Genomic DNA, 23,175 nt, shown 5'->3' with positions numbered 1-23,175 from the left:
TGGAAGAATCCTCCAAGGAGGAAGATTTTCGTCCCGTCCGCGGGAATCGAAAGCGGAAGAAGTCCAGCGAGGTCACTGGAATCGGCATCGAAGGAGAAAAAGTTGAGAAGACTCTGCTCAACAACAACAAGTTCAGCCCGCTAGCGGATAACAAAAACAACAACAATGCCAGCCCAGCAGGAGGAGGGGACGCCCCGGCGGTTCCACCACCCGGCCAGTCAGCATGTAAACAAAAGCAACCACCTTTGGTGGTGAAGAACACCACGGATTTTTACAAGCTCGTGACGATAGTGGAAAGTTGTAAATTAGGTTTCAAACCGATTTACAAACTAACCCGATTTGGAACCAAGGTGACCTGCTTCTCTGTCAAAGATTTTGACAAGTTGCAAGAGCTACTCAAGAAGAAGAAAGTGGAATTCTACACCCACGATCGGCGGAGCGAACGAAATCATCGGGTGGTTCTTCGTGGTTTTCCTGATGAACTGAAACCGGACGAGGTCAAGTACCTTCTGAAGAGGGATCTCAAGCTGGACGCGCTGGAGGTGCATATCATCAAGGGGAAGGAAAAATCCACCGTGGACGAAACTCCGTACATTGTGGTCTTCCCCAAGGGATACACCAATCTGAAGAAGCTCTCTACAATGAAAGTTGTGGCAAGCACTATCATCCGGTGGGAGGCCTACCGGAACAAGTGGCCGAACGTGACCCAGTGCAGGAACTGCTTGCAGCTGGGTCATGGAACCAGGAACTGCCACCTGAAAGGCAGGTGCAACAACTGTGGGGGTCCCCACAAGACGGACGAGTGCAAAGTCCAAGAAGCCAAGCCGAAGCGGTGTGCCAACTGCTCTGGAACCCACGAAGCCACGGACCGCAGCTGCCCTAAGCGTGCGGACTTCATCCGGAGGCGCCAGCAGGCGTCGAAACCGAAACCGCCGGCAAGGAAGGCGGAGAAGCAGAGTCCAGCAGTTCCGGCGTTTACGCCGGCGGAGTTCCCTCCGCTGCCGGGCGCAGTTCCGGACGGAAAATCCAAGGATCGCCCTCGTCCCGCAGGAAGCAGCCAAGGTGGCCCCCGAGCTGTGCTGTGGGGGATTTTCTCCGAGTACATCGGCAGGTTCAAGACCTGCAAGACCCGCTTGGACCAAGTAACCCTCGTCAGTTACATGATCTCCAAGTATGGAATTTAATGAGTTTTTTTTTGTTATTATATATTATTTTACTGATCCTCGGTCCCAACCAAGGACCTAATAAAAATAAGTTAAGAAAAAAAAAAAAGATATGTTTATGAGCTTGAAAACAAAGGCATTAAAAAATACGACATAATACAACAAAAAAGTTATTTTTCAAAATTTACCTGAAAAAGAATTATATCGACCAACAAAACTTCTGCGCAGGCTCAACTCGAAGGGAAGCATGGCGTCCAAAATTCTCCATAATAACTTTGGAGAAAAATCATTCAGCCCTGCCCTAAATATTTTCGAAAAATCAAAGTGCAAGTGTTTCTGGGGACCTCAAAGTTCATTCCACTTGAGTTAAACCTGCGCAGTCATTTTTGACGATTTTTTTAGTTTTTTCTCTTAAATCCGGGTTTCTTTTTTAAGTAAAGCACCTTGCCTTTTATTATTATCGAGCTAAAGTGGGGCGATATAAGTGGTTTACCAAAAATGACGAGCTAAAAGAACAACTGTTTCTGTTAATTCACCTTTAATTGTGTGGATATGCAATAGTAAATCAATATTGGTCTGGTTTTAGTGTGAGCAAAAATACATCGATTAAACTATTTTCCCTAAAAAAAAAAACTACGAAGGCACATATCTAATAAGATAAAGGCATGTACACTCAAACCCCGATGGTTTGACACCAACTGTTGTCAAACGAACGGGGTCATTTTTTAGTTTGACACCCCTTTTACACGGAGTTCACACACACTATCAAACGTTTGTTTTGATAGTGTGCGTGAGCGTCGTGTCAAAAGTGACAGCTCGTCACTTTTTTTAGTTTGACTTTGACCAACCAACGGGGTACATACTAAAAAGTGTCAAACAAAATTGCTTTGGTTTGGGTTAAGACTGAGAAATGTTATTAAAACGTCTTTGAAATGAATGGAAATGTTGGAATAAATAATTATTCTTCAATTTTAGTATATTATTTTATTGAATCCAAATTATGGCAACCACATCACACAAGCGAAATTCGCGACTAGTGCAGTGCCACCAATACACGCGTCGTTCGCAACCACATGTTCGCTGCTGTTTATATAGACATTCTGTTTGTGCGCCCAACTGCTTGTAGTGCCGCGCTTAGTGTAGAATCAGACATGTGTAAAATAGATGTGTCACCGAAATATGCCTCGAATATGCGGAACGCGATGAAGTCATTCAACAGATTTCTTTCGTTCCTACCGGACGCCCGAAACAAGTCAAAATTTGGCGTCGAAGAATTCGTCCCAATCTACCTCCTCAACGATACCAAACAAATAGTTAAGTGACTTGAAGGTACGTCCAGCTGACCATGCACACGTGTATCATGGCTTGTGGTGCATGTGCAGTGTTGACTTCGTGAACCGATGTCAATGAACCATCACGATAGAACCAAGTTGTAACACGAAAAGGACACGCAGTTGCGCGTATTCAATCGGGTTCTTTGTTTCGTTCGAAAGTTGTGTCAATCTGCTAGGAGAAAAGTGATATTTTGACTGCTTTTCGTTTGGGTGTTTTCAGCTCAGAGCATGAAAAAAATCATGTTTGGCCGAAAAGAAAGTGGTCCCTCGCTGAATAGTTCGGCAGTGCCACCGCCAGCTTACACCATAGATCGCTACTCTTCCTACTATCCGATGAATCACAAGAATCGAGGGAAGGCCATAATTTTCACCCACGCCGTGTTCGCTGTGCCAAATGTAAAGCTTCCAGCCAGAGAAGGCAGCGAAGTGGACTGCAAAGCGCTGACCGAATCGCTGGAACGGCTGGGCTTCGATGTGGACCTGTACCGGGACAAGCGATTGAAGGACATTCTTCATATCACGGAGAAAGGTAAGAAACTAAGGGGTTGACGGTTCTCCAGTGGTTAACTGTTCTCTCGTTTCAAGTTTCGTTGATGGACCACTCGAGCTCGGACTGTCTGCTGGTGGCCGTGCTGACACACGGTGACGAGGGGGAAATTATCTACGCCCACGATTGTCCGTACCAGATTTCGAGCGTTTGGACACAGTTCACCGGCGATCGCTGCCCGACGCTGATTGGAAAGCCAAAGATTTTCATCATTCAAGCCTGCAGGGGGAACGAGCTGGACCAGGGCGTGAAGGTTGAAAAGGATGGCGTCGCACGGTACAGCATTCCTACGCACGCGGACTTTCTGTTTGCTTTTGCCACCATTCCCGGGTTCATGTCGTTCCGTAACACCCGCAACGGATCGTGGTTCATACGGGAGTTTTGCAACGAACTGAACGAAAATGGACAGCGATACGATCTGTTGACGCTGCTTACATTCGTGGTCCAGAAGGTGGCCTACGGGTACGAGTCGATTGCTCCCAACACGCCGGAATACCACCTCAAAAAGCAAACACCATGCATTGTGTCGATGCTGACCAGACTGTTGTTGTTTAACTATGTTTAAGTTTTTAACACTTTTTATGTTTATGCAGCTGACGAAATGACACCGCTAGTTCGCGAGATTTACATTAATATCGTTTCGAAACCAGATAAAATGTTCTTTACCAACGACACTATTATAATAATTGTATTAAAAAATACATTTCGAATACTAAAATTAAGTTTAAAATGTTTTTCTCTGGCATTGCTTTATATCAACCAACGAAACCTCATCTGAATGTAAAACTGTCGTCTCTATTTTATTTAAAAACTGTTTTAATCAAAGAATAATAATCACTACATCGTTTTAAAATCTCCTTGTGTATTCAACAAGGGCAAATCAATGCTTCAAAATTTTCCATGTAAATTATCAAAAAAAAAAATCCTCCGCCCAAACATTTATTTCACGCTTAAGTGTAACAGCAGTCCGACACCTAAATTAATCAAAATAGTCAAATCCGGGACCACGGTATAGAGGTAAGCGTGGTTGTCTCTCACCCAGTCGGCCAGGGTTTGATCCCAGAAGGTCCCGGTGGCATTTTTCGAGACGAGATTTGTCTGATCACGCCTTCCGTCGGACGGGAAGTAAATGTTGGCCCCGGATTAACCTAAAAAGGATAGGTCGTTAGCTCAGTCCAGGTGCTGGTGTCGTCTCCCTGGGTCCTGTATCGGTGGAGTTGCTGGTAGGCAGTTGGACTAACAATCCAAAGGCACGTGGTTGAAATATTTGCAAAAAAATACAAATTTGCTATGCAAAGATTTTGAATTCGACTAAATAACATAAGGATTACTCGAAATGATCATTTTCTACTTGAAAGAAGGTTTGCAATTAAATATTCCAGCCATTTCTAACCCACGTGGTAGCTACCTGACAAATGGCGTCTCGGTGTGCATCAAGCTTTCATAGCATGCTGAGGAAAATTTTCAGGGATTCAGGGAAAACCGTTGATTCCGGAGACATCGGATTGTTTGCCGATGCGCCAGCTCTAGGTACAACGAATCCGTATGCTATCTTCGGGAAAAGTGTTCTCCAGACCATTCCCCTTAGGCTTGACCATACCAGAAGTTAGCGCGTGATTTTCCCAGACCTGTTTAGGAGGAGCGTTTGAAAAAAAGTTCAAATTTCCCATTTTTTCTAACACTTGATCGGAGAACTTTTGAAAAAACGTACCCACTTTCTAGATTCTAGAACATTGTTTCAATAAATCAAAATATTTAAGGGCAAGAGGATATGTAACGGACATGACTTATATGAAAAAGAGCTTTGCTCAATCTTGTCTATATTTATAGAACCGTTTCAAATAAAATTCTACACCCAAAGGAAAAATATATCTCAAAATCTGCAACATTGGATTTGCAGCAGAAAACGTTAACATTTTCTGCAGCAAGCCCGTAGATCATTTTTGCCCGCGTGTAAACATGTCAGCGATCTGCAGTTCGCACCAACACATATAATGCTGGCGCGTTCCCGAGCAACCCTTTAGAGAGAAGAATATGTTCAAGCGTCCATGGCGTGGTGGTAGCGTGTCGGATCAACATTCTCCTTTAGGCATTTTTTTGAAATTTGCTAAAAATGGCATTTTGGGCGCCCTGGGGCCTCCTGAGGGGGCGCTATATCTTTTTCATGAAGGCGCAGCACAAATCGGCAACTTGGAAAATTTGCAAAATGCAAAGTTTCTCTTGGGCCCTGCTGAGGGCGCCAAATTGTTTAAGGAGGGCGACATTTTTTGTAAAAAACTTGTTAGTCGACGACTAACCTCGACTAACCTACAGCTCAGCCCTGATCAACAACCAAGAAGTCAATGGCTTGTTCTGTCAGGGTTTTTTCTCAATACCATCAAACTGCAGTCGGTAATGTCTCGATATTTGTCGGTAACGGGCAAAAATGTCATAGGGGTCTATATCGCAAAAAATGCATGAGGACAGATATCATGGAAAATCTGATACACTTTCATGCAGCCATGCATCACAATCATGCAACTGTCGTTTGGGTGAAGAGTTTTAAAATTCGCACGGAAGGGTCCCATCGCCGAAATGTTATTTAGTTCGCTAAAACTAGTAAAAAACAACTCGCTATTTTCTCAGCCCCAGTCTCTCAGCAGAAAAAATTCCAAAAAATAATCGAACCAGTAAAAAAACAGTTTTAGTGAACAAATTCGCTGGATTAGCGAAAATTTTGACAAACACCAGGAAAATCTCTCTGTTGATTTGATTGTTTTGCTCTGGCTGTCGATCCTCTCGATATAAATATGGCTCCATATGTCAATAATTTTTTTAGTCCCTTCGAAAGCATGCTTCGATTTTTTTCGTTCTATAATTTGATACTTCCCTCTCTCAACGGACACAGAGAGAGTCCACTGTACATTCCAAACAAAAAGCTTTTTTTTAATATGAGGGAATCAATTTCTGCCTGCAGGCCAAGGATTGATACCTAAGAGCATGCAATGGCACTGACCTTGTTGCGTGCTCTTCGGTTGACGTCCACGTAAGGAACATCCTGGAAGGAGCGTAACTAACTACATCCGTAGTTCTGTTAGATCATCCGAATTATCTTGATCAGAACAGTATAGCTCTGGTTCCTTGCGAGTGTCCTATTTTCTTACCTCCACGTTGGCTTGGTTTTCATGATGACCTAGCTGGTGGCCTGTGGAAACGGATCGTAAACCTTTGACCACCGCGGGTCAGAGTCGAGACGGCTAAAAGAAAGGGGCGCGACAATGTGGGAAAGGGAAGTAATTTGTGATTGTAGACGGTATTGTTTTGATTCGCAGTATGTTGAGTCAACTGCTGTGGATGTACCTGAAACATCGCACAACGGGGTTTCTCTTCTCTTCATTCTCAGCTACCACCTATCTCCTATTTTTATTTTGCTCTTCTGATTCTCAATTCTTCACTGATTCTTCTATTTAATACCCAACATTTGATTTTAATTTTACTAACTTTTGATTCTCTTATCTCTCAAAGCTTTTCCACTCTTTTCTATCAATTGATACTGCTGTAACAAACTTTGTTTTGTTTTTTTTTCCTTAAACATATACTTTTCCTTAATGTACTAGTAATATCAAGTTTATTTATCATTCGCGTAATCTTTTTTGATTTTATTGCGAATTTATTTATATGAATAATTCTTTATCTGTCCTATAAATTATCATTACTATAATCTAAGCTTGTTTTGTATCTCTATTTATTAACTATTGTCTAATTTTACATCTAATACATCTAGCTTCTTATTTTTATTCTTCAAAATACGCTCATCATTCTCTTACTATTGATACTTGATTTTTATAAAATAAATTCTCTTTTACTACCTATTGTTTTCAATCATACAAGTGAGGTTTGAGCCCTTACTCAATTTATGGAATGGTTAAAGGATTAACACAAATATTACTATTGTATTTTTGGTAAACTTTTATAACATGCTTAGGATCAAAAATTGTAACAAAACACCGCGACAGAAGAAATAGCAACAGATAAACAGACTCAACAATAGGGAAGATTTCAGGAGAAAACAATACCCAGTAAATAACAATAAGTTTTTGAATTCAAACTAAAAATAAAACAGTTTTTGCTTTAATGAAAGTTGATAGGCACACTATAAATGGTTAGGCGCTTATACTTACATCAAACCCTACTTAATGTACCACCCCCGGCCGAGTTAAAATGCGTAACCGGAAAAGAAGGTGTGCATGCCTGGCACGAACACTCAAAGCGTGTTCTAGCGTGCTGCTCGTACTGACTCAGAGCAAGGGTGAGATGTAGGTGTAAGGGCAGTGCGTGTTCGTCGGGAACCTAGTGCATAAGATCGGTCAAGGCCCGTTCTTACACTGAAAATTGCGAATTGCGAATTGCGAATGAGGGAATCAATTTCTGCCTGTGTGGGTCAATTAGACTGCGTTCTGGACTTATAATGAGAGGTCCCAGTTCGAATCCCGAGGCAGACACAAAAAAAACTATAAGACTACTTTCAGTTGGCTTGTGGAGAGCTCAATAGGCTTACAACATGCTAGGTGTTTATGGCTACTTTTTGAGATACAGCACAAAACTGTAATGTTGTAAAAACCAAATTTATCGCCTATGATGTTGGCATTAAACGCAAACATGGCTACTATGTTCAAAACTGCACAAAACTTATAAAGTGGAAAAGCAGTTCTTATAATTGTATTTGACTGAGAATGGTTAAACAATGGTAGCTAGAAGTTTTTGGTTAATCTCTTTAAATCCGATTTTGAAAGAGTTCGATAACTCGTCGAAATAGTTTTGATCAGTTTCTGCGCTACCGCTGCTGACGCACAACAATTCATCCTCGCATTTACTAATAATTTTTTCATCCTAAACGCTCAATACTCACGTTTATCTGCAATAGTTAACATTCCCTGCAATTATCGGAATCCTACAGAAGGTATGATCGTGTTGTCACCGGTGAACGTAAATATCTAACAGTCATACGAGTCATACGTTGATGTTGTTATTATTATTTGAATTTTCAACCGAGTCTCTCTCGTACGACTGCTGGCTAAGCTCAAGTTTGAGTAATATCAACTCTTTAGTTCTGTATCGTCGCTCCGCATTGGAGGAAGTGTTGAATGGTCTTCAGAGAGGAATAATCCAGTTACACGTTGAACAAGCATGTCAACGTTATCGTTAACGATGGAAAGGGCAAAGAAGGCTCAATTTTGGCGCAGAGGAAGCAGCTTTTCGCCAAGCCGTCTTCCGGTGAATCCAGCCTACGTAATTGATCGCACTGGTGCGTATTACCCGATGAATCATAAGCGTCGCGGAAATGCGCTGATCTTCACGCACGAAACGTTTGCGAAATCCACGAAACTAGCGTCGAGAAAAGGCGCAAAAGCGGACAGCAAGGCGCTCGGAAAGTCCCTGAAACGGCTTGGTTTCGACGTGGACATCTATTCCGACAAAGGAAAAGAGGAAATAAATAAAATCACCGAGAAAGGTTTGCTGCTGATTTCGTAATTGAGTGCATTCAGAATATTTTAACGCGTATTGCATTTCAATTTTAGCTTCTCGTCAAGATCACTCAAACGCGGACTGTCTGCTGGTTGCTATTCTAACCCACGGCGATGATGGGGACTCCCTTTGTGCTCAAGATGGTTCGTACCAGTTCACGAGCGTGTGGACACAATTCACCGAAGAGCGCTGTCCATCGTTGGCGGGAAAGCCCAAAATATTTATAGTCCAAGCCTGCCGAGGCCAAGAGCTGGATCCGGGAGTTGCGACGGTTGAGCAGGATGGAATCGCACGGTACATCGGTTCGGCGGAAGCAGAATTTTTGTTTGCATTCGCCACCGCACCACACAGGAAAAAAAATCATGGTAATATTACATCTGGGAAGGGGTACATCTTTTATGTCAGAAAAAAGGTGTAATTTTACCTCTGGAAATATGTAATTTTGCCACTTTTCTGGTGTAATGTCACTTTTTCAGTCTAAATTGAGGTAAAATTACATCATAAAAGAGGTGATATTCAACCTTCCAAAATTACAGCTTCCAAATTTACATTATTTTTTTCTGTGCAGGGTTTATGTCATTTCGGAACGTCGAAAGCGGATCGTGGTTTATTCAGGAGCTTTGCGTTGAACTGAACGAAAATGGAGAACGGTACGATCTGCTGACGCTATTTACTTTCGTTACTCAACGGGTAGCCCATCTACATGAATCGAATGCTCCCGATACTCTAGAGTACCATCAGAAAAAGCAAATACCGTGCATTGTTTCGAAATTAACAAGGCTTTTGTTGATAAGTGGAAGAGGTTGAGTTTTCTGAATATTCCAAACAATTAAAAAAAACCCTGCAAAAATCATGTTTAAATCATTGTAAAATTTAAAATTGTTCAAATAATGAAGAACTCTTTTTAACTTTTTGTCGGTAAAACTTAATTATTCATCAATAATTTTATTGTAAATGTAAACGAAGTTTTAACATGTCAAATAACCCCAAGTGCAAAAAAGGAATAAACCCTCAAGAATAATGTCATCCATTTTCAAAACAGAGTTTTTTGTCAATGCTTTAGTTTATTTTTGCCTTTCTTACATAAAAATTAATATTAAATATTAAATGTACACATCTTAAACCGTAAATCACTGATGGTTTTTTTGTCACTCTGCTGGTGAGATTCACACCTATCGTTGAAAATAATCAATTGAATGGAATTTAAACTCAACGAAAACAACAAAACAAATTATATTAAAACTAAGTGTACGATGGGCGTTGCTTTTTTTTAAGAAATCACTACTTTTCGGACGTTCATAGCAACATTACATTCACATCTTACATTACATACAGAGATTCTTTTCTTGTCTTTGTTCGGGATTACGCTTGAGTAATCTAAATTGCACTCTACCATATTCGCCATTCATTTGCTATTGATATTTACAGTAAGCTATCCCAGTTATAGCTCTCTCGAGATCAGTGGTTATTTTTGCCTAATACAATCCTAAGTTGCTATCAATAATTTATTATTTTCCCTATAAATAAATTGTCTTTGAAAGAAAACTTCAATTACATACTTGTACAAACTAACTATAGGTTCTGGACTAACTGTGCATTTGTTCTTAGATAGTAAACATTACCGTAAACTCATAAGTGGGTTCTTTGCTGCGAGGCTCCCAAAATGTGCTTGTTCATGATCACGATCACGTATTTGGCTTCAACTTTACTGTGCCCTGTTCAATGCAAGTGGCTGCAGAGGGACCTGCTCTTGGGGCAAATCAACAAACAACGGCGGTCCCTGTTGCATATTTGGTGGAACGTAATGCGAGGATCCTCTCCGACGCTGGAATGCCCGATTGTACGTGGTGTGATGATTTCGGGTCAGAACCACAAGAGAGGAGGCCAGCGCCAGCGATACCTGGGACTTGTGCTTGCCTGGAAGACGCACGAATACGGTTCCAACCGCGGCCACATTGTCTGCGGTCGGTTCCAGTGCCACGGGAGCAATGTCCTGTTGCAAATGGTGCGCGGACGCCTGTTTACTTCGGCCCCTTTTACGATGACTGGCGGGCGTTTCGCTGGGAGTCTCCAAGGACAGATTGATGCGCCCAAAGGGTCGTTTGGCCATGTGTAGCATCTCCACAACGTGACGCCTGCGTGCCCGTCTCATGTCCGCCGCTTGTTTGGCTTTCCACGCAAGAACACAAATAGCCAAAAAGAGAAAGAAGCAGGAGAAAAATACCGAGAAAAACACAAACAAGTGAATGTGCAGCTGATCCTGTCGGAAGAAAACCAATCCGTAACTAGCGGTGGAACCAGCACGTGCCCTAAGTGCAATGTAGAACTTTGTTTGGCCCAGCGAGTGCACTGTATGCGGTAAAGTCACAACCAATCGATTCTTCAATCCAAACACACGTAGCAGTGAGTTGCATTGTTGCAGGGTAACGTAAGTTATAAGATCCTTGGCAATTTTATCCTTAACATAGAAGAACTTTTCCGTGTCCATACGACAGTGAGAATGGGACAGCGAGCCAATTGGTAGAGGAGGATCCATGTTAATGTCGGAGTAGTTACGGTTGATATTCAACGGATACACATTCATCCCATCGACGGCTTCGATGTCCACAATATCTTGATGCCAAGAGTAACGGTTATCCAGATAAATGTCATGGTAGCCGGAGCTATTGTTTGGTTGTACAACAAAAGACTCATCATTTGGACTCATGTAGAAATCCAGTTCACCCTGGGTAACGTCTACTATAAATCTAATATCTACGTTCATGTAGCGTGGCTGTATTACGAAGAACACGGTTTGTCCGGGCTTCAACGGTTGTGGTTTGATCTTGCATTCATCTGAAAATCAGAAACAAAGGTTAAATCATAGTTTAACTTCCGCAAAAGAGCAACTCACCGATAGATTTCGCATCGAAGCACATCCTGGAGTCAACGGTGATGTGTTTGTAGCACTGATGCCCATTGGACGGATGGCCAGAGTAAGAATCCTTGCACTTGGTGCACTGCATCGACCAGCAGCTGTACGCGAGGTTCTTTCCTTTGGCAGAGCAGGTGTTGTCACTTTCGGTATTGTTGCCACAGTTGCACTTCTCTCCCGTCACCGGATCGCACATGTCTCCGTGGCCGTGGCACTGGCACCGCCGGCAGGGATCACTCGGGATGTTTGCCCCTCGAAAATAACCCGGGATACACTTGTCACATTGATCTCCATCCGTAAAGTTACTGCACCGCAAACATACCGCGTCCGACTGTGGTCCTTCGGTGAGCGTTCTCGTAAGTTCAGCGTAGCTCATGTTCCGCACAGACGGTTCCAGATCTTTGCCAACGCAAATATCCGTATGACCGTGGCAGTACTCTGAGCAGGGAACACATTCTCCACCGTTTCGAGGATCACGCACGAAGAATGGCATACACTTTTCACACTGTACTCCGAGAGTGTTGTTGTGACAGTGCAAGCACGTGTCCAACTGGTCAGGTCCTGCACAGTTTGAATGTCCGTTGCATTGGCACTGAATGCTACAGTTGGCACCCACATATCCAAAATCACAATCGCACTTGTCCGGTTCCACACAAGATCCACGAACGCAACCCTGCTTGCAAACTGGAACACATACCATGGCCGAATCTATCAATTGTCCGCGATACCCTTCGGCACACTGGCACTCGTATCCATGCAGCAGATCAACGCACCTCTCCGATTTCACGTTGCAATTGTGATGACTGTTAGCGCATTCGTTCTCCGGTGGACATTTGATGTAGTTCCAGCTGAATCGATCGTTGGAATCAATCGTGGTTATGTTGTTCTTAGCTCGGTAAATTACATCGCACGTAGAAGAGGCGGGATAATCAACCGGACTATCCAGAGAACCTTCCGTACAAACCCCGTCCCCTTCGGTTCCATTCCGTGAGCACCAACCGCAGTGGGCATGCCGCAAACAGGTGGCACATTGCAGGAATGATCCACACGGTTCAGGACACTGGTCAATATCCGATGGTTCCAGCACAAGTCCACAGACGCTTCCAGCGCAGTACAGCGGTTGGTAACTGGGAGAAATGCACTCGTTAAGCTGCGTTGACCACCGACAATCCGACCACCCACCCTCGGAAGATGGTTGACTCAAGCAGGTGCTACAGCTGGTATGTGTGTGACAGCTCATCGGGCAAATCGAAGGCTTTCTGTTGCCGTCAGTATCATTCCGAAACTGGCACTTGTAATATTTTCCCGAAAGCGTCCATGTACAGTTCGGCATTGCGTTACAACTCTCACAATCCGACGCGACACAACTGACCATCGGGCAGCTGTCTATCGTACTTGTCGAGTTTGATTCAAAAGGCATACATTTACCATGTCCTCCGCAAGTAGGACACCACTGGCATGCTGGTTGCGCTTCCGTATGGAACGGATAAGTTGCTAGACATGTGCCGCACGAGTCAAACGATGAACAGTTTCGTTTCGATAGCCAATCGTCGTCGCAAGGTGCTCCGTTGTTGAACGATAGCGTCCCGTTTTGTGCGTCACAAATGTCGGAATTTCCGTAGGCGTAACAGTGCGAGGTATATTCATCCATTGTCTTGATAGCGCAAAAACTGCAACCCATATACTGCCGGCAAATGTACTTGGAACCGCTCCAAAGATCACATAAATCAGCTGGGATGTTAATTTTAATTACACGACTGTAACTGCTTCCATCCCAACCGCCAACAGCGTAAAATGCGTCATATTCTGGATCTTGAGTCATCGCTTGGGCGTAAATCTGCCCGAAAGTGCTTCCGATGATTTCAATGTCTCCGCTTAGTCGAATCCACTGATTACACTTGTACACATAAGCTACCAGCGTGTCTCCCGTTCCACCAGACGGGAACCTTCCTCCAACTATCAGCATATAATTCTCCGTTGTAACCGCCGAATGAAGGTACCTCGCTTGAGGAATGTAATCAGATTGTCTATTTACGAAAACTGGAAGTTCAATCCACCTGAAGTTTTTGAAATTGAGGGCGTACATTTTGTTCGAAACACGAGTCCGTCCACCTGAATAGACGATTCCACCAAATATGTACAATATCTGCTTCGACGGATGACACACTGCACTGTGTCCAAAAATTCCAGCGGGTTTCCCGCCTGTGGTCAACACTTTGGACCAGCTATTCGAGCCGAGATCGAACATCCAAATGTGAGTGGACAGCCCAGCTGAGACGGAAAAACCTCCAATCACCAACAACACTTCCTTGTCGGCTTCCTTGATCAGAGTCATTGAATGTCCTGCCAACTGGGGTGGCTTGGAGCCTTTCTGGTTCACAATACTCCATCGCTGCGACTGTAGGCCAAACTGCCAGAAATCATCCAACACCAGGTGGTCGGTTTGATTGCGTGAAAGTCCGCCGTAGATGTAGATGGCTTGCTTGGACATGATCATCTCCGCTGCGTGAAAGTACCGTCCCAAGGGCATTCGATCTTCAGGGCTGGAATCGACCGTTACCTGCATCCAGGTGTTGTTCTTCGTGTCAAACTGGCGAATATCGTTCAGTGGGCCGTGGGATAACGAGTATCCACCAAACATCCACAGCGAACCACGTCGATCTGCTACCAGAGTGTGTCCAAATCGGGGCAGAGTCTTACGCAAATGTTCAAAATTTTCCGAAATGAGATACGAGTTGAACAGTTCTGTAAACACTATATTGGACGGCTTGATTTGTCTGGAACAGTCTGCATCGCCGAAACCTGGCGCACAGATACAGCGTCCGTATCCGGCGTCGCAAACTCCTTGCTTCTGCTCAACATTGCAATCTAAGGGGCAAATTTTCAGCGAACATCGCGGACCGGTGAACCCTTTTGGGCACACACATTTGTTATCTGAGCAAATGTATGGTCGTTTGCAGGTGTTGATATTGCAACTCATTACGCTGTAGATCGCCTTGAAGCCCTGATCATGGCCCTGCCTGTAGTGAACCGTTAAATGGCCTGAACGAGCTTCCGTTATCCAAGGACTTTTGTTTTCGTTGCAAAATACTGCCAACAACTGCTTCTGTAACGTTACCCCGGTCAAGTCCGGCAATCCATCGTATACATAAATCGCGTTCTGCCCGCACGTTACATTCATGTCTTGTGGCTCAATCTCAAACTGAATTATAGCATTCTTCAATTCAACACCGTGCTTCACATACGGACTTATAATCCACAGGCACTCACGAGCTTCTGTTCCTCCACGGGCAGATTTGTGCAACTGGTGTGATCCTATTCCTTGTGTTCCAATGTGGGTCAAAACTCCGCGAGGTTCACACTGGTAGTAGCACTGACCGCCGGCCTTCGGATCACCGTAAAAGTTCCGATTACACACTTCACACTTGAGTCCTTCCGTGTTGTCCTGGCAGTAGCACTCGCCAGTTTGTGAGTCACATATTCCAAGAGCCTCATTGCCGTGCCCATTACAATCGCACGGTTGGCAACCCAACTGGGTCGTCGCATTTCCGAAACTTCCCGGACTACATCGCTCACAGTGTAGGCCTTCCGTCCAGTTCATACATTTGTCGCACTTGCCCACACCCTGGGAACACGTTGAATGATTGTTACACGCACAGTTTTGACTGCAATCGATTCCCGTCCAGCCAAGGTCACACTGGCATTTGTACTCTGGACCTCCGGAACAGTACCCGTGCACGCACGTTTCGTAACAGGTTTGAATACAATTACGGATTCCATCGCCCAGGAATCCTTTCCGGCAGCGACAGGTGTAAGATCCGTGCGTGTTGATACACTCAGCTTGTGCGTGACAATCGTGCAGACCCAGTTCACACTCGTCCACATCTGGACACTGGGCATACGACCATCGGGCTCTGTCTTCTGTAATGTTCAGTGCCGTACTGCAATCAAAAGCGGATCTATTGAAATCACCTTGTATGCAAACGCCCTCGATGGGATTGTCCACGTCGTAGCACCAGCCGCAGCTCAGTGATCGAAGGCAATGTGAGCAGTTCTGATGGCTGGTACATGATTTGCACTGCTGGATCGGTTGAATCGAGTGTTGTTGCGCTGGATCTTGTGACTGTGGCATCCCGATTGGCATGGTTTGATCGAGCCACTCGCGACAAAGCCCAAATTGATACTCGCTGGTGTAAACCGAAAAACTGAAACACTGACTGGTTGCCTCGCACCACACACATCGACCGCGATCGTTGAGACAACTGGAGCAGTTTTCACGCAAGTAACACGGCGCAGGACATGCTTCTAGTTCTGTTACAGCAGTTACGGATCGACCTTTTCGGGAACAGCGAGCATCCTCAGCCCACCATTCGCAGATACCAGCTTCGATGCACTGCTCGCAGGAAATGTAGTTCGAACAGTTGGAACATTGAGACGGATTTACGGTAAGGTAGCGCCAGTTATCTCCGCGACGACAAACTAACGTTTCGTTTTCCTGGCGGGAGACGCACTCGTTGGTCGTTTCACACCATCCACACAGCGAATCTGCTAAGCAATGTAGGCAGTTATTGTATTCACTGCAGGATCCGTTGGAGTAAGGTTCCAAAAACTCAAACGTGAATGCCTTTGGATTTTCCTGGTTGATTGCGCTGTGCTGAAGACCCATCTTACTGATTTGCTGAGGGTGAGTCTGGGCGCCTGTGTTCATGTTTCTTTTCGCTTGGAAGTCTACCATTACACGATAGCGAGGCTCTAAACTTCTCCACTGAGCCATCTCACAGATTGTTGTGTGGCTTGCGGTAATGTTGGCGGTTACAACCGGGTAGAGTTTCTTGCGAGGATTGTAGTCGACGGCATCGGTGGAAGCCATTCGTAGTACAGCTTGCGAGTAACTGGCACACGCTCTGAGTTTTTCTCCTGCTCCTTCCCACACGGCAGGTGGACGGATGTATCCTAGCAAACGGGCAACGACCTGTCCGCTGAAAGATTGCTCGGTATGAGTTGTTGAGGACGGAAGATTAAAATCGACCATGGTTGCGTTGACGATCATGACCGTATCAGGCATTGACCAATTAATAGGGGCTAAGTATTTGAGGAATGTGAGGCCTGGTCTTGTGTCCAGTTCTGTGCACTGTTCTGGTTTGATGACCTCTGTGCCCTTTGGCCCCCACCATCCGGACGGAGTGTCTTCTCCACAAACTCCGTAATTGTCGTCCTTGTGGTGACAGCGAGCATTTTGAACACACCAAGTGCACCGATCGAGACCAAGTTTGTTGGCGATGGATTTGATATTTCCTGTAGAGGAGGAACCATGAATCAGGCAAGAGTGGCAGTCCCCAAGTGCCGGACAGATTCCACGGCATCGCATCGTTTGCAAATTTGTGGTACAATTGGCTCCGACCGTTCTTCCGTAGCAGAGGCCATCCGCCGAACACCATCCGCACTCGGGATCCGACAGACATTCTGTTACGGAGGCATGTCTCGGGCAGGCAGCTTCGGGTTCAAAGGTTTCCTCGTTTTCGACAATCAACATCGGTGGCAATGTGTATGCTAGTAAATCTCCGTTTACATTACCGTGGTATCCGCCAACAAGGAGTAAAGTTTTTCCATTCCTTAAAGCGGCAGCATGGGCAAAAACGCCTTGTTGTTTCGGATATCGAGATTTGCCCAGCACGTCCTGGCTAATCCAGTTGTGGCAGCCCAGATGATACAGATACATTTGATTGTCGTAGCAAATTTCTTCCTTGTTGTGTTTATGAGTATATCCGCCAAACACGATCAAATAGTTTCCGTTGATTGTTGTTGTATGGAAAGCGCGCTCTCGCGGAATATAAGCGTCCCTCAGCGGTGTCCGGGGATACATTATCTCTGTCCAGTGAAGATGGTCCAGCTGGAAGGTAAACATCCTATCGGACAGTTTGGAAAATCGCGCAACCCCAGCCACAACACCGCCGTACACGATCAGTGAGTTGGTGTGTTTATGATAGGAGGTCGTGTGAGCCACTAGTCGAAGATCCAACGTTTTTCCTCCACGAGGAAACACTTCTTCCCATTGTTCAGTACTGGCGTTTTCCGACAGATGAATTCGAAACAATCGCGAAGAAAATTCTCCATTCTCGAGTGCTCCACCGAAAGCGTACAGATAGTTTTCAGCCGCGGTTAAGGTGTGTCTGGTTAGCGGTGGAGGCTGAAAAGCCGATCTTAGCGCTCGTTCCGACCAAGTACCTCCATTTTCTGTTATATTGTACAGCCATAAATCCGCTGACAAGCGACCTCCGGCGAGTTTGCCCCCGAATATTACGAAACCATTCTTTACTGCACACGCCGCATGACCGTACCGTCCAGTTGGACGTGAATTGTTTCCGTAAACTGCTCCAAAGGGACCGGTTTTGTTGTCCGCCAGCGAGAAGATAAAGTTGTTGAAAAAGTTTGGCTCGCGTCCTATTCCCATTCCTAGCGTGTCTTCGGATGGTTCCCTAAACAGCGTTCCCTTCCGGGCACTTCCATTCATCGTTGCTATCGATTGCATTTCTTCACTAGCGAGGCTTACGCCCCACTCGTTCTCCCATCGGCTCGTGTTGAACCGGTAAATGCTCAGACTACCGAGCACTTTATTCAGATTGTATCCACCGAACACGTACAGCGAATCTGTTGGTGCGTAGTACACTGCAGTGTGAGTGGCTCGCGGAGTTAACCCGTTCTTCGAGTTGGACAACCAGTGCCACTCGTTGGGAACGGGATGTGTCTTGTGTAAGCTACACGATTGGCCGGAATAGTTCTGAAAAAGAACAATGTCAGTGAGAACCTGTTTTTTGCGAACTTTAAAATCCACTTACACTTAAGCATACGCATTGTGCACCCACACAACTTCCTCTTCCTTCACTCTGTCCACATCCGTCGGGGCACGCGTCTTGACTGCAGTCATCCCCAATCCAGTTGGCGTTGCAAACGCACGAATGATCCACACACTTCCCGTGGTCCGTGCAATTATTGGGACAGTTGGACACGGCAAATTCCGCCTTGAATCCCTCTAGTACGTAGTTGGTATCACTGTACAGCAGCACCAGCATCTAAAAGAAAGATTTTACTCAGAATGTTAAAAAAAATGCGGATCGATCATAAGACTTACACTTCCGGACGACGCCACCACTCGCTGGGGTTCGGTTTTACCGCTAAAACTGCCGAGCAGCGGCGATCGGAATGAATCCCCGTCGTAGATAAAGATGTAATCGAACGAGCACTCGGTGCCCATGCTTCGGAAGTTGAGCGTGATGTACTGGCTATCATTTTGAGCCTTTATCAGCCACTCGCAGTGCGAATCTTGGGTGTAATTATATCCGGACGGTCCGTCGCTGATTTCTCCGTACGATTCGTTAAAAACGCGTCTTGTTTTGTCGCAAGACTGCTGCTGATGCAAATTCTTCTGAGCGGTGTGACCTTCGGTGCCGTAGGGTAACAGAATGCCCAGGATTATTAGCGAAATCAGCATTCCGCTAGCTACAGCTTTGCACTGCAAGTGACGAGGCCACTGTTTATGTAATGGCAATTGTCTCATTTTCCGCCGATCCGAACTAGCTGCAGTGTGTCTCTGACTCTGGTGTTCGGATTACTCTACCTGTATGCATGTCATCATTAGAAAGAGGAAACCTTAATTATACACTTGCAATTTGCAGATGAATCAAAACAATGTTCTCTTCCCAGCTTGAAGTGCATTCGAGGAGTGAAATTGTGATATCAAGTTACCTGGTAAATCACCTCCATTCTTCATCAAACTACTTTGCATTGACTAAACTCGCTGCAAATAATAGAATCTTGTTTTCGATAGACCATTGTATGCACGCAATCTGTGAAAGGCATTTTTTATGGTAGCATCGATGTAAACAAAGTATTTTTCACAGCTTCGCCCAACGACGTCTTCAGGCAAATTTTGCAATCCCGATAAAAGCACGAATTTTCCCGATTCCTGTATCCACTACACCGGAAGTACACTGTATAACTCGTAACAACTATAAATAACTAAGTTTTGATATGTTTATTGCACTAAAACGCGATAAAATAGTGAAAACATCAATGACGAAAATTTTCCTCTATCCGTTGTGTGCGGTTCGTCTGTCAATGAGTTTGTTGCTTCACACGGTTAGAAAGAAGTGATACAAACATGTAGCAAATTAAACCCAAAACGTGAGGAAAACCTCCAGCAGGATGAGCTACCATCGTCCGTTCAGTGATGGAAAAATTCCTACTGAAAATGGCTTAATTTAGATTTACTTAAAATATGCGATAAAACGCACAGTTGTAATACATTTAACATTAACAAAGGGCAAAATTGAGCATTTTCGTTACCTATTTGTTGGTAGTTTTTTTTGTCTTTATTAACACTCAAACGCTCGGGTAGTCATTTAAACTCTGTTTTTTCTATTGTAGTATTGCCCAAATTAGATCTGTCCGGTTGCGAAATATCTAGATTTGTCTATATTTCGATGCCGGTATGCGCTCTTGTTCTATCTAGATAGGAATCCCAGCAAGCTTAGTACAAGAGAGTACACGGGCATCGATTTGTAAGTGTCATAAGGGGGGAAAATATGGTTCAATTATATCAGTCTGGATTTTGTTGGGGTACCTCGGCCCAACTATGTAGATTTTTGGTCAATAAGGCTTTCTAGTTAAAAAATTACCAACACATTTGAACCACGAGTTGCCACAGAAGTGTTTTTGTTTGCATCAGAACTCGGCTTTCTCTTTCTCGCATAAGGTATTTATATTGCGATTTCTAGCTGTTTTTTTTACTGACCGCCCGAGAAACCGTATGAGAAACTTGATGAGAAACCTCCTTTGTATTTGTTTGCGTTTTGTTAGTTTTAAACCTATTTTAAGCTCCCTTTTTTGCCCGTGAGCAATTCTCTACGAAATCGGCCGTGTTGACCATTTTTATTTTTTGTATTTTCTATTTGGCTCAAACTTTGTGGGGGCCTTCCCTATGACCAAAAAAGCTATTTTATGTCATTGGTTCACCCATACACTGCCGCTCTAATCAAGTCCGTCCCATATGTAAAAACAGCAAGCCGAGAAAAACGCAAGTCAAATTTGTCCCGCCCATAAGGTTACGTGTTAGAATTTCACGAAAAACTTTATTTTCTACGGTTTTCTGGAACAAAGTACTAACAGGGTGGCCACTCAAGTCGGGAAATCGAGAAAGTCGGGAATTCGCCAAAATCCGCAAAAAATCGGGAAAAAGTCGGGAATTTGTGATTTTTTGTCAAAAAGTCGGGAAAAGTCGGGAATTGGGTATTAAAGGCCTATGTAAATTTTTATGTACAACGGTAAAAAACACAATTAAAAACGATTTCTGATCACTTTTTTTCATTTTTATGCAAAAAAAAGTTGTTGACAAGACAACATTTTTTCGATGGATCAACTATGGTCCTCTTGGAACGAGCTGTCAAGTAGGACCTTTTCTGTCAAGAAGGAGCGCGAGGTTAATTTTTCAAAATTGATTTAAAAATCCATTTTGAACTCTTTGTGGTCGTACAAAGGGTCATCGTACTCAAAAAAATAAGCTTTATCGTTGTGAACAATAATATCAGCAATCTAAACTTAATTTTAGGACCCAATTCTGAGCATACTTGTTTGAAAATTATTTTTCAACTTTTGAACAATTTTAAAATTGAAGTCACTAATTTCTGCTTTAGTAACTTTCTTTAAATTTAAGGTTCTTTTGACTATTTCAATATATTTGAGTATTGAAAACCTGTTTAAGGCATTCAAAATCTTAATGAATATTGGAGTCTTTGACACAGATTTTCATAATATTTTTCTATGAATCAAATGATCGCTATTATTTTTTGTTCATTAGACAAGAGGTAAAGTCAATGAAAATCTAATATAAAAATAAATTCTAATAGATTCTATTTAATTGTGTCACATAAATTGAATATTTGAAAACAGATTCCAAATTGAATGTGGCAATGTTTTTTTTTGTAAATATTATTAATTGTTTAACTAAATTCATTAAGTAATTTAAAATATGTTATTTTCCAAATGTTACCCTTGAACTTTTTTTTTTGTAAGTATGGGTAAATTACCTACCATAAATAAAGCTTTATTTTCAGTTTTCGGAAAACTTAATTATCGTATAAAATCCAAAATTGAAAAAAAAATTACGTTTTTAAAACATAAAGAAAATTTTGAAATTGCAAAAAAAATCAAGGAAATTTTGAGTTTTTTGCAATCAAATTGTTAAAAAAAAATCACATCAAACATTTTGCTTAAAAAAAGTGGGAAAACAACAATCATATCAAACTGAATTTTTATTGAAAAAACAAACAGTTAAATACTGACCACTAGATAATTTAGCATTGATTAGAAAATTCAATATCAAAAATTACAAAATTAAAAAGGGAACTTGGCAAAAACGTTTTGTTATGAATACCTTGACATTTTTCTAAATCCTTTAAATGAATAATAACAGCAATTATGTTTGAATCATTCTTTGATTTAAAATGATGATGAAGTTTAAAAAAATAGGAACAAGATTTTAAGTTCAGTTATCATTAACTTTTTGTCATTTCTAGTTGAAACGAAGTATCAAAAACTATACGTTTGCCAATTTAAAAAATAACATGGATGTTTTAAGTATTGTTGAACTTTCGATTATTTTTTCAAAGACTAATTGTTTGTGTTTCTACTCTGAATCATAATAATGAAATTCGATTTTTGAAGTTTTTTTATTTGTTGTTTAATTTCTGTAGTTACAAAAATGCCTATGTTTGTATTTTTTTTTTTAATTCATTGAGAATTTTTTTTCGGTGGTTAATATTAACTTTTTCAAAGAATGTTTTTTGTTTGAAATCATTATTTAGATAACAAATGCCTATTATTTGAGCATTCTGGAAAAGTCTGGAAAAAAGTCGGGAATTTGGAAATGGAATTTGAGTGGTCACCCTGTACTAAATTTTATTGGGTTTTCTGATAGTTCACATGATTTTGAACCAAACTGCATCATTATCTCAAAATTGACGAAATTACATATGGGACGGACTTGCTTTGAGCGGCAGTACAAGTCCATACAAAAATGGTACGTAAATATTTAAACAGTTGTAACTTTTCAGTGAATTTTCTGATCAATTTGGAGTTTTGGGCAAAGTCGTAGGTATTGTTGAGGACTGTTGAGAAAAAAAAGGTACACGGAAAAAAATTGCCGATTTTTTTATTACAGAAAGTTTGATTTTAACGAAATATTTGCAGTTTTTCGATTTTCAGTAACCATTTCTAAAAAAAATGCTATGAAATTGACTAAGAGACATCGAAGATTAGACCTCTGGTTGCTGAGATACAGCTGCTTAAAGAAAACGAAACATGAAAATTGAAGTTTTCCAAGTCTCGCTCAAACAACCCACCATTTTCTAATGTTGATATCCAGTAACTAATGGTCCAATTTCCAATGTTAAAACATGAAATTTTTCCGATCTTTTTGAAAACAATATTTTGATTTTTTTTTAATCAAGACAAATATTTCAAAAGGGTGCAGTATTGAATGTTTGGCTCTTTTAAAATGTTAGTCTTGATTTAAGAAAATAAAAATATTGTTTTCTAATAGATCGGAAAATTTCACGAATGTTTGAGGTTTTAACATTGAAAATTGACTTGTATGGGTGAACCAATGACACAAAATAGCTTCTTTGGTCATAGGGAAGCCCAAATAAAAAATACAAA

The 23,175-nt window shown here is 42.6% G+C and overlaps 3 protein-coding genes across 3 annotated transcripts; 2 read left to right on the top strand and 1 right to left on the bottom strand.

Annotated features, from left to right (window-relative positions):
• The first annotated feature begins 2,276 nt into the window (after positions 1 to 2,276).
• LOC120414726 (caspase-like) lies at positions 2,277 to 3,766 on the top strand. Its single transcript, XM_039576030.2, has 3 exons — positions 2,277 to 2,492; positions 2,718 to 3,026; positions 3,083 to 3,766. The coding sequence occupies exons 2-3, from the start codon at positions 2,726 to 2,728 to the stop codon at positions 3,607 to 3,609; spliced, it is 828 nt and encodes a 275-aa protein (XP_039431964.1). The 5' UTR covers positions 2,277 to 2,492; positions 2,718 to 2,725; the 3' UTR covers positions 3,610 to 3,766.
• Positions 3,767 to 8,113: 4,347 nt separating this feature from the next.
• On the top strand, positions 8,114 to 9,448 carry LOC120414730 (caspase-1-like). Its single transcript, XM_052707232.1, has 3 exons — positions 8,114 to 8,535; positions 8,603 to 8,914; positions 9,118 to 9,448. Exons 1-3 carry the CDS (start codon positions 8,211 to 8,213, stop codon positions 9,354 to 9,356), a joined length of 876 nt encoding a protein of 291 aa, XP_052563192.1. The 5' UTR covers positions 8,114 to 8,210; the 3' UTR covers positions 9,357 to 9,448.
• Positions 9,449 to 9,817: 369 nt separating this feature from the next.
• On the bottom strand, positions 9,818 to 19,720 carry LOC120414729 (multiple epidermal growth factor-like domains protein 8). Its single transcript, XM_039576034.2, has 5 exons — positions 19,207 to 19,720; positions 18,593 to 19,078; positions 18,300 to 18,533; positions 11,443 to 18,241; positions 9,818 to 11,384 (listed from the first exon to the last, which is right to left on the bottom strand). The coding sequence occupies exons 2-5, from the start codon at positions 19,016 to 19,018 to the stop codon at positions 10,255 to 10,257; spliced, it is 8,589 nt and encodes a 2,862-aa protein (XP_039431968.1). The 5' UTR covers positions 19,019 to 19,078; positions 19,207 to 19,720; the 3' UTR covers positions 9,818 to 10,254.
• Positions 19,721 to 23,175: the final 3,455 nt, after the last annotated feature.

Source organism: Culex pipiens, chromosome 2 (assembly GCF_016801865.2).
Source record: "Culex pipiens pallens isolate TS chromosome 2, TS_CPP_V2, whole genome shotgun sequence".
Taxonomy (NCBI): Eukaryota; Metazoa; Arthropoda; class Insecta; order Diptera; family Culicidae; genus Culex; species Culex pipiens.
Note: the sequence above shows the minus strand (reverse complement) of the source record. Positions and strands in the feature narration are given on the sequence as shown.